At 33.5% G+C, this 17479-nt stretch overlaps 1 protein-coding gene across 1 annotated transcript; it reads left to right on the top strand.

The window, feature by feature from the left end:
- The first annotated feature begins 4255 nt into the window (after positions 1-4255).
- Positions 4256-6105, top strand: LOC118057943 (transcription factor MYB36). Its single transcript, XM_035070677.2, has 3 exons — positions 4256-4620; positions 4740-4869; positions 5094-6105. The coding sequence occupies exons 1-3, from the start codon at positions 4485-4487 to the stop codon at positions 5923-5925; spliced, it is 1098 nt and encodes a 365-aa protein (XP_034926568.1). The 5' UTR covers positions 4256-4484; the 3' UTR covers positions 5926-6105.
- The last annotated feature ends 11374 nt before the right edge of the window (positions 6106-17479 follow it).

Here is a 17479-nt window from a genome sequence, read left to right on the forward strand (position 1 = left end):
ATGTCGGCCAAAAAAGGTAATCATATCAGCAACAAACATAGATCTAATAAAGAGCATAATGTTTTTTTTTTTTTCTTGTGTAACAATTCATGGTTAGGGAGTAAACCATACAATTTTGAGAAGGTAAGAAGTTCATATCGATTCATTAGGATGGTCACTAAGTCCTTGAACTCTGATTGTAGAAATATGAATAGATATAACTTAAAATATGTCAGAGTAAGTGGCTTAACAACTAGTGCCAATTAATTCATCATTGTATTCTTTCCAACAATATAGATAAGCCAAAACTAATTTTATAGGGGATCAATCACAGTTCAAAAAACCCAAAGTGAAGAGATATAATGTGGATGTCAACAATGAAGTAAAGGATAATTCTAGGGGTTATTTAAACAAGTTGAGAGATTTGAAAATTAATCATACAAGACAATACATTAGTCGACAAAGATGCAATTAAAATGCTCATTAATAATTGATCCTGTTGAGCTCAGTATAAGATATTCAAGTTTAGTATGGTAGCGAATATATTATTTACGGTAAAAATGGTTGATGAGAATGATGTTGATTTATCAATAAGACTATACAAGCCTTGTTGAATAAGAAAAGGCTTGATTTGAGCCTTTTAGAACAAATAGTTTCAATTTTTTTAATTTCTTAGGGATATAATGATGAGCATTTTGAATAATAATAATAATAATAATAATAATAATAATAATAATAATAATAATGTGAATGCTACTATAATCTACTAGTCGACTAGGAGGGAATACCATTCTTTAGTGCAAAAAATTAAAATAGAGTTTATCAGGAGAAGTCATGGATGTTGTTAAGAAAATACTTTGATACCATATAAGATAAAAGGAATGGAAAGAAGAAGATAATGAAAAGAAGGATAATTTGGCAAAAAAATATTATGCCCCTTTACCATGAGTCTTTGTATTAGATTTATAGTTTTTTTGCTACATTACAAGTGTATATATATGTTTAATGCTAGTATTAAAAAAATACAAAAAAAATTTTATGATTAGGAAATTTCATAAGCCACCTCATCAGTATTAGACTTTAATATTTAAAAAATATTATGATTTTTACCAATGTTATGAATAATTGTTTTTTTAGAAAAAAGGTAAAGAGAATAATTTGTTTTGTATCAGTTTAATAAAACATTCACCAAGAAGCATTAATCAAGATGAGGCTCTAAAGTACCTATATTTGATTAGAGAATATTCATGCATATTATTGGTCACTGAACATCAACTAAGATATCAAGCATGAAGAAAACAGCCCAGCTTATAATCTATGCATGTATTCGTAGAATTAATAGAAATACATATACAGAAATTGACGTTCACACCCATATTAATCTAAAACAAATAGACATAGAGGGAGATATTTGCATGTTTACTGTTCATCAAGTTCAAATGTGAGGCCTAAATAGTGTTGAAGAATCATAAATCTTCCTTGGAGTAATGGACGTAGCTAGGGCACCAGTTAATGATTGCATCTTATACTGTGTTTAGGCACTGTTGATCCAAGTTTATCCTCTTGTCAGCAGGAGCACCCCCTACCAGCTCTCACTACAGAGGGTCTTATTGATGATAATATATATATTATGCAGTGTCAAGGAAGAGATTCTATGGTTGAGAGAACGACAAACAGAAGCATGGTTTCTTCCTCCCAAAGATCCGACTCCATTTGATGTTATATATATATATATATATATGAGACTCAGTGCTTTTTGAATTTGATAGTTTTCTTGTTGTTATTTCTGACTGGCTCCGGTTCTTGACCTCCCTTTTCTTCTCCTCCTTATAGAAAATGCATGGAAAAATATTAAAATAGGAAACCGAGGTCAATGAGTGCTTCTTCTTCAAAATGTCTTGAATTTTCTATTGCGTGTCCTTTGGTTCTTCTTCCTTTCATCTCAAAACATTGCATTCTCCCTCTTTATTCTTTATTATAAAGAGAGAGAAAAAGCTAGCTAACTTGTAACGTAATAGGGTTCAGTATTAAATTATTTGTATGATTAGTTTTAAGACAACGAGGGCTGCCGGTGTTGTGATCAGGAAAATCATTGGACTTAATTATTTTTTTTGTTTTCTTGGAAGAAGGATCCCTGTAATTTTGTTTGGTCTCTGCTTTTGTTAAGTAATATTATTTATAAATTTCTCAGCTCTTTATGTGCCTCTTCTTTTCTTCTCTTGTCAAGATAAACTGATATAAATATATGTAATGTGTTCGATGATTTATTTTGGGGCATTTCGACTTTCAAGCTCTCAATTTTCTATTTATTAATAACTACATAATACTATTAATTGGCGTGGTTACCTTTGTTTGACTTTTACCAAATAACAAGTTAAAAATTTAAGCTTGTGTTTACTTATTATGATTTTTTTTTAGTTTTTTTTTAAATAGTGTTAGAGAATAATATAAATTATATCCTGGAACCTCACCTAATAGCTTAAATTTTTGGGTTGAGTTGGTTCTTTGACATGGTATCAGAGCCTTGATGACCTAGTGGTCATGAGTTCGAATCTCACCATTCCCATTTATTTGATAAAATTAAGCACAAGGTAATGTGGACCTGTGCAAGTTTCAAGCCCAAAGAGCTTTCACTTGAGGGGGTGTGTTAGAGAATAATATAAATTATATCCTGGAACCTCACCTAATAACTTAAGTTATTGGGTTGAGTTGGTTCTTTGACAAATAGAATAAAAAAGATGTTTACCAATTGAAAATATTTTTTTAAAATAAAAAAATTACATGTTTTCTATAATATTGTTTTTTCAATTTCCCAGAAAGCATAAAAGCATCATAAAGTATATATATTTTTTTAAATTCTTCACTATAAAAAAACAAAGGTGTTGATTAGTTTATCTATTTATTATTATTTTTTTTATATCAGGTAGTGTACTTTAGAAAACAATTCTCTGATTTTCATCCTCACTACTCTTCATCTTTATTCAAAAATATTTTTTCGTAAGATATTTTTGTTTTTTTATATTAGGTAGTGTACATTAGAAGATAGAGAGGTTATTCTTCATTGCATTAGTGTAGAATGACTTCCAATGAACACGGTCTCTTTTTACTCCTTGAAGCCGTATATTAACCCTCCCCTTGAAGCATGCTACTCTCACTTCTTGTCCTTGAGACTCCTAGATAACTACTACAAGAAATTCCTCTTTTTTTTTTTTTTTTTGTGTGAGAATTCTAAGGGAACATGATCAATTTTCAGGATATTTCATGAGATATTAATTTCTTTACCATCTATGTTTAGCAATATCTTCTTAAAACCTTATAGAACAAGCTAGCTAAATCAAATTTAGCAGCAATCATATATCAACTTAATTTTATCAACACGAGATTGAATGGAATGCCATTATACCTTATGCCATGTACGGTACTGTTGCATACCAATTAATATTGTCGTTAATGGTCTACATAAATACCAATAAAATAATTAAAAATTCTTTCGACAGATAGAGTAAGAGCAATTGTTTGAAATGATATGATAAATTACAAGTTTTCAGTTTATCTAGCTAGAAGTTTTAAGAAAAATATGATAAATTACAACTTTTGCTAAGTGTGTGCAATTATTCCCTCAACTTCATTCCCTTTAATTTTCGGACACATGCATATGGTTTAGGTTTGAATATCGAACCCGCAACCTCATACTTAGGAGCTACAGTTTTGCTACCAATCCTAGCCAATAAAGGTTGTCTGGTAACTAGCAGTGCTCTTCTTTATTTAGTTTGGCCAAAACACTAGACTCAGAGAAAGTGACGTAATTATAAGAGATTATCTGAGTTCAAGTTGTTGTTAGAACAAGTGACAGAATAACACTATAAGAAATGTTGGATTATGAGCACTTATTCTTTAAAATGTTTTTTATTTAGAAATATATTAAAATAATATTTTATAATAACTAGAAATATTTATTTATAATAATACTGATGGAACAAGTAACCATACACAATTTTACTGCCTAATTAACAAGAACATTAATATTATAATTAAGGTGGATAGTATTGAAACATTTCGAGGATATATCGGAGACAAACTAACAGGATGGAGGTTTCTTCTAATACTTACCTGTAGCATAATCTGTTCAAATAATAAAGTAATCAACCTGGAAAAAAGCACTGTAATATAAAATTCTAAAGTTGAAGAAATTTGAGTTGTACTTTGTCTTGTTGCATGTATAGTTAAATATCGACGAGCGAACTAATCAAAAGGGGGAGAGAGAGAGTGAGAGAAACCTATCAAGAAGAAGAAAAAAAAACCTAGAGAAAAGAGAAATGGGGGGTTGAATTTGTGAGAGGAGAGGAGGGTGAGGAGACTTTTTGTCCTGTAAAGCACATCATCACCCACTATTCCCACCTATAAACCTTGGGTCATCCTTCCCCAATTTTCCCAACAATCTCAGACAGCCTTCAAAGAGTTTCTTGCTTAGAGAAAGAGAACAAGAAGAAAGCATAGCTAGAGAGATGGGTCGAGCTCCTTGTTGTGATAAGAACAATGTGAAAAGGGGACCATGGTCACCAGAAGAGGATGCTAAGCTTAAGGCTTATATTGACCGTTTTGGTACTGGAGGCAACTGGATTGCACTTCCTCAAAAAATTGGTACATATCTATCTCTATATTTTTCTGAAATATGTTCTTTCATGACTAGCTCTCTTTGATTCTTGTTTAGGAAGTGGATTAGAATTATTTGTTTGACCAGTTGATGGGTTTGATTATAGGGCTTAAGAGATGCGGAAAGAGTTGCAGACTGAGATGGTTGAATTACTTGAGGCCTAACATCAAGCACGGTGGATTCTCTGAAGAAGAAGACAACATCATCTGCAACCTCTACATAAGTATTGGCAGCAGGTAATCATTCTCTCTCTCTCTCTCTCTCAGCTTTTCCCACGGAACTGAACATGCACTGCTTTGTCCTTCTTTTCTTTGTCCATGATGCTTGTGTTTAAGATATTGATTCTCATCTTATAAATTCGTATCTTAGTAGTAGAGTTTATTCTTTTGTTTTGATTCCTCTTCGTTTTTTTATTTCTTGGGAGGGACAAATGATATATTTAAATTCCATGTACAATTAGGTGGTCCGTAATTGCTGCACAATTACCAGGAAGAACAGATAACGATATCAAGAACTATTGGAACACAAGACTAAAAAAAAAGCTCCTAGGAAGACGCAAACCATCTAGCATCAATAGGATATCATCCACGAATCCAGATGCCAACGGGATAGAAGATAGCTCATCTTCACAGGCCTTCAGTAACGCAGCACTTGAAAGGCTCCAGCTGCATATGCAGCTTCAAAGCCTTCAAAACCCTATCTCTTTCTACAACAATCCTGTACTGTGGCCCAAGTTGCATCCTTTCCAAGAGAAGATGCTCCTTCAATCCCTGAAAGAAAGCTTTATCCCTCTTATGCAATCTGCTTTCCCTAGTCCTCAACAAGGGGATGAACAAAAGGTTGATATGTACGGGCAGCTAGTTGATTCTGACACGCGTCAACAAGGTCATCCAAAATTCAGCAACTCAAGCGTAGTTGGCTTGAAGAATTCCTTGAATGGTATAACATCCTCAGGCAGTTATATTCCCTTCACCAGTGGTGACCATGCAATGGACTTGACTATTGTTTCAAGAGCAGGCGTGGTAGAGCCAGCTGATGCAGCAGCCCAGCCTGTACCGAATTTCCAATCTGAGCTCGAAAACTTTCTCAACAGCAAAACATCTGGTTTTACTTCACAGGAGGATAAGATTGGTGAATTTGGTTGTTTCAAAGAAATGAATCGTTATGGGGAAGGCATGAATTGGTGGTCTAATGACTTTGAGACAAAGGCCTTCTTGAATTCTTGGGATTCCGCTTCCGTTCTTCAGTCTGAAGGGATGTTTCATGATTATGAATTAGGCTACAATATGTAATCACCAATAGCAAGAAATATTAGGGTGTGGTCTAAACTTAATTACCTATTTGCAATGGTAATAAGATGGGGAGGAAAGAGAGAAGTCTATCCGCTGCGGGTTTTGTAAATTGAGTGAATAATAATGTTAATTTCATTCTCATTATATTGGCAAATTAAAGTTTATATATATATATATATATATATATATATATATATATATATATTGTTGAGTTTGTATGTAAGCACAAATAATAAAAGAAAAAAACTCATATACTTGAGCCATAGCAAAGCCTAAAATTATCAAGTTTTAGGTAAGACTTATTTGTGAGAGCTTTTTATTCTTAATACTTTGGTAGCCAGAAAAATATGAGTTTTTTTTGGTTTCTTTGAGATTTTCTATGTGGTAATTTTGTGTGACATCTTATAAATTTTTACTTTCTCATAATAATTTTTTTTTTATTGTCTTGCTTGTTAAGTAAGCCTAAATTTATTGAACCATGTAAATTATATGTGGCTCTTATGTGATTGATTGTGCTTGTCCTTCTTATATTTTGTTACTTGTCAATTAGTTTAAGATGTTAGAGTTGTTTTCATTACAAATTGGTAACATAGTAGTTAACTTTTGCAATGGCGACAAAAGTAACATCGATGGTGAAGTTTGGTGTAGAGAAACTTAATGTAGTAATGACTTTAATCTACAATGTAATAAGATGTGTGCCTTGCCAGTTCAACAAGGTTTATTTAAGAAAGGTTGTTGAGGAGACTACAACTGTTAGATTGTGAAAAAAATTGAAAACTCTATACATGATCAAATCCCTAACAAATCAATTTTATATGAAGTATTGGTTCCATACTCTCTGAAAGAAAAAAGATATGACCATTAAATACCATCTTGATGAATTCAATTAAGTAATTTTAGATTTGTAAAATATTATTGTTAAGGTTGGATTTAAGGATAAGGCTTTGATTTTATTGTGTTTGTTACCTTCATCTTATAATCTTTTTGTTGATAATTTCTTGTATGAAAATAATAGTTTTAATTCAGAAATTGTCAAAGCTTCTTTAAACTCTAAGAAGTTGAAAAAGTGAGTGTCAAAGAGTCATAATGATGATCATGTAGAGAGGGCTTGATTATAAGGGGTAAAACAAATAATATGGGTTTAAGTAGTGGAGAAAAATCTAGATCAAAATCAAAGTCTAGGAAAATTAATGCTATGAATGTCATGAAGTAGGGAACTTTAGGAAAGATTTTCCTAAATGGAAAGATAAAAAGGAAAAAAGTGAAAATGTTTGATGCTACAAAAGTTGCTAGTGAAGGGAAAATCTCTAATGACACTAAAATATTATGGTTGTGTTTATTGGTAGCAAGTGAATTCTTTATTTGAGTTGTACATTTCATATTTATCCTAATAGAATATAGTTTTACACTTATAAAGTCATCAATGATACTTTTTTATTAGGATACAATGAATGACTTTTTGTTGTTGGTTTGGGTACAATTCAAATGAGGATATATAAGGACATTGTTAGGATACTAGATCTTTAATATTTTCTAAAGATTAAAAAGAATTTAGGTTTTTTTTAGTCTTAATGATTCCCAATGTTATAGTTATTATAATAAAGGTGGAGTTCTAAGGGTTTATAAGGGTGCTCTTATCATGATGAAATGAAGCTGGTTAATGACCTATACCATCTTTAAGGTTCAACAATTATTGATTTAGATAGTGTATCATTTATGGTTGATTTAGATAGTGCTTTCACTTAGTTATGACACATGTGGTCGAGACATGTAAATGAAATAGGAATGATAGAGCCAAGAAAATAAGATTTGTTGTATGGTCAGAAAATAAATGAATTAGATTTATATAAGCATTATATTGATGGTAAATGGTGCAGGGTGAAATTAGTGTGACTATTCATCATACCAAGGGTATAGTGGATTATGTTCATTATGATCTTTAGAGTCCATCTTGTATTATGTCAAAAGGTGAAGTATAATATCTTGATATTTATTTATGATTGTTTTAGGAAGGTTTGAGTTTATTTTTAAAAGAAAATGAGTGATGTATTTATCACCTTCAAGTAGTGTAAAACCTTAATTAAGAAGCAATGTAAAGCCTTGTTATTTAGTTGTTAGTTGGTGCATGTTTCTTGATAATGCTTTTATTTCTTAAAGAAGTAAAAAAAAAGGATCAAGTTTATAAATCCTAAATCGAGTTTAAATAGCATGATATGTCATTCATATAATGTGAGATTGAGATTGTTTGGCTTTAGGGTATGTTGGGAGAATTGTGTATTTCTCAACTTATTCCAACTCTTTTTTTTTTCTTTTTTTTATGATAACACTAATGATTTTCAAATTGTTGTTAATCCAATTTTTTTTATTAGCACACTAAACATATTAAAGTATATTGTCATTCTATTCTTGAACCACTTGACCAGCATGTGATTACTTTCCTTTAGATTTCCACTAAGTTTTAAATAGCTAATGTGTTTATCAATGTTTTATATCATCATCGACATCAATTCTTGGTTAATAAATTAATGCTTCGTGATCCATCAACATCAATTTAAAAAGGGATAACTATAATATCTTGATTAATTGATGTGAAATTATTTGATAAAAAGAGCTTAATTTAGGGAGATTGATTAATAGAAAATTATAATTATGGTCTAGAAATAATTGTAAGATGCATTATGTTGACATTTTACTATTTAAAAAGAAGATATCCTCTATTGAAAAGCATTCAAACTATTTTGACAAGTTCGATGAATTCTACTAGAATGAAGGAATTACTAGGCATCACACCATCAGGAATACACTGTCACAAATTAGGGTTATATAACATATGAATAGGATACTATTGGAAAGAGCATGTTTTAACTTTCACATACTAGATGATCAATGAACTTTTAGGCTAAACAATTCACATGGATTGTTATATGATAAATAAATCTTTATTAACTATTTAAAGCTGAAGACTTCATATGAGTTATGGTCTAATTCTTTTATTGATTACTCTAAATTAAAAGTATTTAGTTGTTCTACTTATACTCATGTTAAGAAAGATAAACTTGGGCTAAGAGCGAGGAAATGTATATCCGTAGGCTATGTATCTGTAAAAAATTTCTTCATATTAGTACTCACAATAACTGCTCTTGTCATTAATCTTAGTAGTAAATATGGTATTGTACTCATCCTTGTAACCATACATTCTTGTAGATCTCTATTTGAAAACATCTCTAGTAAAACTGCTCTTATTGTATGTTTCTTGCATATAATCCCTAATATGCTTGTCCATAATGTTGTTCTATATATTGGTTTTGTAAGTGATGAAACTATGAAAAACTCTAGACTTACCATCCATTGAAGTATACAATTATGTGGGACAAAGTTATCATTTAGGAAAACAACACATGTTGCCATTCTTTAATTTTGTAACATGGAGAGCTAAGAAGAAGTCACATCTAATTCAATCAAATCTGTATAGGCTTTAAGAACACTATATTTAGATAGAAGTATTTATTACTTTTCATTAATGATTGTATATGAATGACAAGAATTTACCTTTCAAAATAAAAATTTGATATGTTTGGAGTCTTTAAAAGCTTTAAACAACTTAAAGCTTTTAAAACTGATAATAACAATGAGCATTCCTCTACAGAATTTGATGGTTTTTATGTTGATATTGAAATATAATATTAGTGCACTATAAGCTATCTCCTTAACATGATGGGGTTGTAGAGAAGGAAGCAAGACAATCATGAAGATGACAAGATATTTGTTGGTTAAGAAGAAGATACCTAAAAGTCTTTAGGATGGGGCCATAAAAATAATTGTGTATTTGTTTAACATGTTGCCAATTAAAGTAGTAAAAGATAAGACTTAGATTGAATCTTGGAATGGAATGGAACCAACACTTAAATATATAAGGGTGTTTGGTTGCATTTGTTTTGACTATATACCTAAAGAGAGGAGTAAGCTTGATGAAAAGATATATATATATATATATTATATATATAATATATATATATATTATATATAATATATATATATATATTATATATATATATATATATATAATATATATTATATATATATATGGAATAATAGTCAACCAAGGGTTACAAACTTTATAACTCGAGAACTAAAAATATTTTCATTAGTAGAGATATAGTATTTGATAAAGAAGCCACCTAGAATTGGGGAAAATAGAATTTAAAATGAGTTTAGACTTTTAAGATTGAAGATAATTATATAGAAATTGAAGTTTTTTTATGATAAACAAGTGATTGATGATGATAATGATTATGGATTTGCAATGAGAGGTACTAGGCTTTTTTATGAAATTTATCATATATATAGCAATGTTATGTTGGAAACAATAACCTATAAAAAGGCAAGTAAACATGAAGGCTAAAGAGCAATGCAAGAAGAAATTTATATGATTGAGAAGAAATATACTTGGGAGCATGTAGATAAACCTGAAAATAAGACTTGGGTTTACAAGGATAATACGAGTCTTGATGGATCTGCACTAAAGTTCAAAGTAAGATTGATTATTAAGGGATGTTCTCATATACTTGGAATTGATTGCACCGACACCTTTGCAATTATGACAAAGTTAGACATTGTAAGACTTTTTATTACACTTGTAGCTTAAAGGAGAAAGGGAATTCTACACTTAAATGTTAAGTCTGTGTTCTTTTTTTTTTAACAATTGGATTGAGGAAAAAATTTATATTACTCAACTTAAAGGTTTGAAGTTTAATGAAATGAAAAATATTCTAGGAATTGCTTCCAAAAGGTTCAAGGAGCAGTTTTGAACATTGAACCTTTTTTAAAGATGAATAAATTTGGTTGAACATTGAATGTTTTTGGAAAGATGAATAAATTTATAATGTAGACAAAAGCATAAACAAGAAGACAAAAGAATAAAAAGACAGAGTATTAGGCCAAAATAAGGTTATATCAGAGAAATCCTAAGTGTAGTTTTATTTATGACAATAAAGTCTACTGAGTTTGTTGTTTCTAAGAGGTTTACAAGTATTTCAATAGGTCTAAAACTGATCTTAATAGGGAAGAAAATCATAATCCTTAAACAAAAGTGAAAATTAACAGGAAAAAAAAAAACATAACATAAAATTCAGAAAAATAATAAAAGTGGCTCAAATAGCATAATTGGAGTATAATTTGAAGGTCTTTGAAGCTTTTACAGAACTTCATGTCAAGAAACTTATAAAAAAACTTAAATCCGATCCAATAGTCAAATCAAAAGTTTTAACCTTTGATGCCACTTTGTTAGGATAGCATGATTATACCTTTTCTTGAGCCTAGCTCTCTCTTATTGGTTCATAAACACATTTGATAGACTATCTATATGATTCTTTGGTGACATGTTCTCATCAAAATATAACAGATCATCACTCGACTTCTTAAAATCTTTATTTTCTACTAACCCAACTACATGAAAGATGAAAAAAAAATCTATGAAAGATGAATGGATTTTGCTTAAATAAATTCACTAATAGGTAAAAGACTTTAAATTTCTTTTAGACCATACATGAATTAGCTTTCAATAATTTTATGATTAAAAAGAATTGTCTTCCTCCAGGTACCTCTCCCTCTTTTAAATGCGTTAGAAGCCTTAACAATTAATTGCTTTCAAAACTTACAATTAAAGATTTCAACAAGAGAAACAAAGTCCTGCTTAATGTTTGGATCTGCTTCAAATAAAAATGAAAGGAGCAAATGTAAACCAAGCTTGGAAATCAAAATCAAAATAAAATTATAGGTAGAAACATTGAACTCAGCATCGTGTCTATTTATAGAAACTCAGCAATATAAGGTAAGTCCAATCAATTACATGTATTATAAAGAGAATGTCAATTAATCATTCTAACTGAGGAATGACGTTGCTTGTGATTATGAGACTTCCAAGGCTGATGTAGTGGAATCAATAGATTGCATGGGACTGACAGATTTGATAGGATCTACTGGTGTAATATGCTCTGCTAGTGTAATTTTCTCTTTACCCCCCTTAAGTGGAATGGAGCAACGCGAAGATTGAGCTTGGATTTAAGAAGAGATAACAAATTGCGACTCAGGCCTTTGGTGAATATGTCTGCAAGTTGATGAGAGGAGGGAATATAGAACGTATGGAGAGATTTGTGAGCAACTAATTCACGAACAAAGTGATAGTCAATCTCAATATGCCGAGTGCAAGCATAGAAAATGGGATTGGTAACCATATGGATAACAGAGAGATTATTGACATAGATGCAAGGAGCAGTCTAAAGAGGGATACCAAGTTCTCGAAATAAGAATCCAAACCAAAGGATTTCAGCAGCCGTGTGGACAAGAGCACGATATTCAGCTTTAGTGCTAGAATGAGAAATAGTATATTGTTTCTTAACAGTCCATGTAAGAAGATTGGGGTCAAAAAATATACAAGCACCAGTGGTAGACCATCGATCATCTATAGAGCCAGCCCAATCAGCATTAGAAAAACTGCGTAAAGTGAAGTCATCAAACTGGTGAAACACTAGACCTTGCTCAACTATACCCTTAATATACCGAAGAATGCGCTTGACAACCTGAAGATGGGAAGAACGAGGGTTGTGTATGAACTAACACACTTGATTGACAATAAATAAAATATCAGGTCGCGATAGAGTAAGATATCAGAGGCCACCCACCATGCTGCAATAGGTAGAGGGATCAGACAAGGGATCTCCATCCAAACAAGACAATCGAGTGTCAGAAGGTAACGGTGTAGGATATGGTTTACAATCAGTCATATTAAACTATTGCAATAAATCAACTGCATATCTAGTTTGAGAGAGGAATAAATGATTAGTAAATCATGTAATTTCCATGCCAAGGAAAAAATTAAGCTCACCCAGTCGGTGACTATCAAAGGTGAAGCACAATTGATCAAGAAACCAGTGGACATGTTGGAGTTCAAACCTGGTGACAATGATATCATCCACATAGATAAGGACATAGATTGTGCAGGAAAAGGAACGATGAATGAAGAGCGATGCATCAAATTGACTATGAGCAAATCCTTGAGCAAGGAGAATTGCATTGAGACATTGGAACCAAGCTCTGTGAGCCTGCTTAAGGCCATAAAAAGCCTTATAGAGTTGACATACATCCTAAAGATGGGAAGAATCATGAAAGCCAGGGGGTTGTTTCATGTACACCGCTTCTTTCAAGTAGCCATTCAAGAACGCATTTTGAACATCAAGTTGTTGAAGGGACCAGTTAGAAGACACGACCACAGACAAGATAATATGAATGGTGGCTGGTTTCACTACCGAGCTAAAGGTCTCTGTATAATCAAATCTTTCCTGTTGATTAAAGCCTTTAGAGACAAGACGAGCCTTGTAGCGATCAACAGAGCCATCAACTTTCTGTTTTACTTTGAAGACACATTTGCAGCTAACAATATTCATTTGAGATGAGGTGGGAACCAAATACCATGTTTGATTCTTCATGACGACATCATATTCATTCTGTATGGCAGCTTGCCAGTGACTGTATTTGGAAGCCTGGGTGAAACTCGTTGGTTCAAAGGATATGGGATAAAAAAAAACGATAGAGAGAGCATGGGGTAAAGGGTGTGGGTTGGTGTGGGAGTAGAGGGGTTTCAGTTCAGGACCAAAGGGAATGATGGTCTTGAGACTCTTAAATATTTTAGGAGGGTTTGGTGTAGCAGAAGAGTTAGGGAGGAGAGATAGGTCAAAAGGGGAAGGAGGAGGCGTTGACATAGGTGAGGGGGTTTTGGTGTTGATGACAGATGTAGGGTTTGTAAAGCTGGATGGTAGCGAGGGAGATAGAAAAGGTGATAGGGGTTTGTTGGATTGGAAAATAGGGGAAGGAACGACTGTTATTGGATTAGGGGAGAGGTTATGTGTGGATAGATTGTGTGGGGGAAAGTTATGGTGGGCTGGCAAAAGGAGTGATTGATGAAGAGTTAAGTATAATGGGGGCAAAATGAGTTGGACCTATAGAATTGTTGGTTTATTGAGAGGACAGACCGGGCACAATATCAAAGTGAGCAGTAGGTTTGGATTGGGCAATTGGTGTAGGCTAAGGTTGTTGGTAGGGGAAGCTTGCCTCATCAAAAACCACATTCCGAGATATATAAATCCGGCCTGAAACAAGATCAAGACAGTAATAGCCTTTGTAATGATCATCATAGCCAATAAATACACATGGAACAGATTTAAAGGATAATTTATGCCTCTTGTATGGGTCTGTATGAGGGAAGCAGGCACAACCATAACTTTTGAGAAATGCATAATCTGGTGTGCATTGAAGTAATTTCTCATAAGGAGATATGTGATCAAGCTTGGGAGTTGGTAGATGATTAATAAGAAAAACAGCAGTAGAGAAGGCTTCAACCCAAAAGCTGTGGGGCAAGCATGATTGGGCCAACAAACAGAGTCGCATTGCAACAATATGTCAATGTTTCCTTTCCACCACTCCATTTTGTTGAGTGTATGGATATGAGATCTAATGAGATATTCCAAAATCACGTAAAAATATCAGAAATAATTTCCTAGTAAATTCATCTCCACCATCAACCTGCAGTTGTTTGATGTGAGAGTTAAACTAATTTTCCACCAATTTTTTGAAGTGAATAAATGTAGTAAGAACTTCTGATTTCTTAGCCAATGGATATAACCAAGTAAATCGAGTATTATCATTGATAATAAAGAAATAATAACGATAACCAAAATTTAAGGAGATTAGTGTAGGACCCTATAAATCAAGATGTAAAAGTGCTAATGGAAATTGAGCATGGGACTGTCTGTCTTCAAATCGCAATCGACAAGATTTTCCCAACAGGCAAATATGACAATTTTTATTGGAGACAATTACACCATCAAGTGGTAAGTGGTACTTATTTAACAATGTAGTAAAAACTGAATGAGATTGGTGTCCAAGTCTGGTATGCCATGCTTCTTGTGTTGTACGCTTTTTATAACAGGCAATTTGATGAGCAATAAAAGGGGATGTCTGAATATGATAGAGGCCATCGAAACTACTGCAAGTAAAGAGTACCTTCTTTGTTTTGTTATCCTTTATATAAAAACCATTAGCATCCATCTTAAACTAACAATCATTATCACACCAAAAACAACAGATAGAGATCAAGTTTTTGCAGATAGCAGGCACACACAAAACTTCATTAAGATTTAATGATTTGTGCAACCCGGTCAATTATGTATTGCTAATATGAGTTATTGCTAATTGATTGTCATTTCCAACAATAATTTTATTGTTAGCATAATAATATACTTGTGTAAGGATGAGCATCAAGAAGAGAGGTGGCGTTGGCTATCATGTGGTGAGTAGCACCTGAATCAAGACACCAATTGATATTTGCCACATCAGCAGTAGGAGAAGAAGAGGTGGTAAAGTTTTCTGCCATGTATGCATAAGGTCTACGGTCAGGACAAAACCGAGCTATGTGCCCTGGCTTATCACATGGAAAACAAATGACTTCACTGCGTTGGGTATTTGAGAATTTGCTTTAAGGTGTTGGAAGAAGAGGAGGGTGCCCATCAAAGAGAGTTGTAGGAGAAGGGGTGATGACAACAAATTATAGGTCGCGAGGGTGAGAGTGACGATCTGGAAACCAAGCCCCTTAAGTCGGCTCTCAATGCCCTGTTTGCCTCGATCCACTCCCTTGATTCCAATTCCTGCCACGATTGCGTCCTCTTCCAAATCCGTGATGAGAATTGTGATTGTGACTAGGTATGTTTGAGTTGAAAGGGCGCTAGTTGGACACACGGTCAGCAGCCATAGCAACTCTTGAAGTCAAGGTAAAAGACATATGTTTCTATAAATGCTCTTCTCTTAGAGCTAGATCATGGAATTGATCAAACTCAATATCGAGATGCAGGTGAAGTGTTGTGGCTAGATCTTTGTATTCAAGACCAAGTCTGTAATAGCCCGGCCTAACATGCTGAATATTGTCCGTTTTGGGCCTTACTGCCCTCACGGTTTTGTTCCTGGTGACACGAGCTCATTTCTTAGTCTGACGCCCCAAAACGCGTTCAACATGTTAGCACCAGCACTACTAATAAGGCTCGCAACACATCCCTCACCCGCCGATGTGGGATCTTACAATCCACCCCCCTTAAGGAGCCCGACGACCCCGTCGGCACAACCGAACAGCCAGTGAGGTCGGCTCTGATACCAAATGTAATAGCCCGGCCCAACATGCTGAATATTGTCCGCTTTGGGCCTTACCGCCCTCACGGTGTTGTTCCTGGTGAAGCGAGCCCATTTCTTAGCCTGACGCCCCAAAACACGTTCAACATGTTAGCACCAGCACTACTAATAAGGCCAGCAACACATCCCTCACCCGCCGATGTGGGATCTTACAAAGTCCATCCAAAACATAACTGATGAGTTCATCATCGTCCATGGTTGCACCAAATTGGATGAGAGAATCAAAGAGTGATTAGGCATAATTGAGATAATCAACCATTGTGGTGTTATTGTCCTTCTAGAGAGTTTAAATTTGGTCTCGAAGAATCCATACACGGGTGCTAGCAAGAGGTGAAAGACGCTTGAACATCATGGTCCAGGCTTGATGAGTAGTGGTACATGGGATGAGAAGTGTTTTGATGGAAGAGGAGGAAGCTGTTTTGATCCAACTCAGGACCAATTTATCTTTTGCTAACTCTGGGTGCACAGAACCATCTTCTTGCACTTTTGGTGGTTCTATGTTATTCTTGACAACTGCTATAAGGTCGTGCATCTTTAGTATATCTTCAAATTGGGATTTCCAACTCAGGTAGATGGTGCGATCCATAGGGATAGTGAACAAGGATGAGATATTAAAGGAGGTGGGCAAGGAATAGGATGCGAATGAAGGTGAGGAAAGTTTTGACATTTCAGAAATCAGTTTTGACATATCAAGATTGTTTGATTCTCCAAATTTAGGTGTGTTGGCCATTGGTTTGGATATGATTGATATTTTGAGGGTTAGTTCCAAAGAGCTTTGATACCATATAAGAAAATAAACTCAAGGGAAGAGAAAGGGATGGGAATAGAGATATTGAGAATAATTGCCACACTCAAGGTGCCGTTCAATTCTATTGTCTGGAGTATAAATGTTGGTACATGAGTTAGACTTTCTCAAGTCTATTTACAGAAACTCAGCTATATAATGTAAATCCAGTCAATTACATGTATTACAAAGGGAATGTCAATTAATCATTCTAATTGAGAAATGTCGTTGCTTGTGATTAGAAGACTTCCAAGGCTGATGTAGTGGAATCAACAGAATGTATATGACTGATAGATTTGATAGGATGTGCTATTGTAATGTGCTCTGCTGATATAATATTCTCTTTATGCATGAGGTTATGGTAATAAAAAAATGGTATATAATTTGCTTGTTTCTTGGTCAGGCTGATAACTGCTTTCAAGTTGTATACATCTAAAAATACATATATTAATCTCACTCAAAGAAGGAAATAAGGACAACGAACCGTTTCACATTCAGGATCTTAATGCGCCACTACTTAACTCGAAAGCATTATAT

This window comes from Populus alba, chromosome 6 (genome assembly GCF_005239225.2).
Source record: "Populus alba chromosome 6, ASM523922v2, whole genome shotgun sequence".
Classification (NCBI taxonomy): domain Eukaryota; kingdom Viridiplantae; phylum Streptophyta; class Magnoliopsida; order Malpighiales; family Salicaceae; genus Populus; species Populus alba.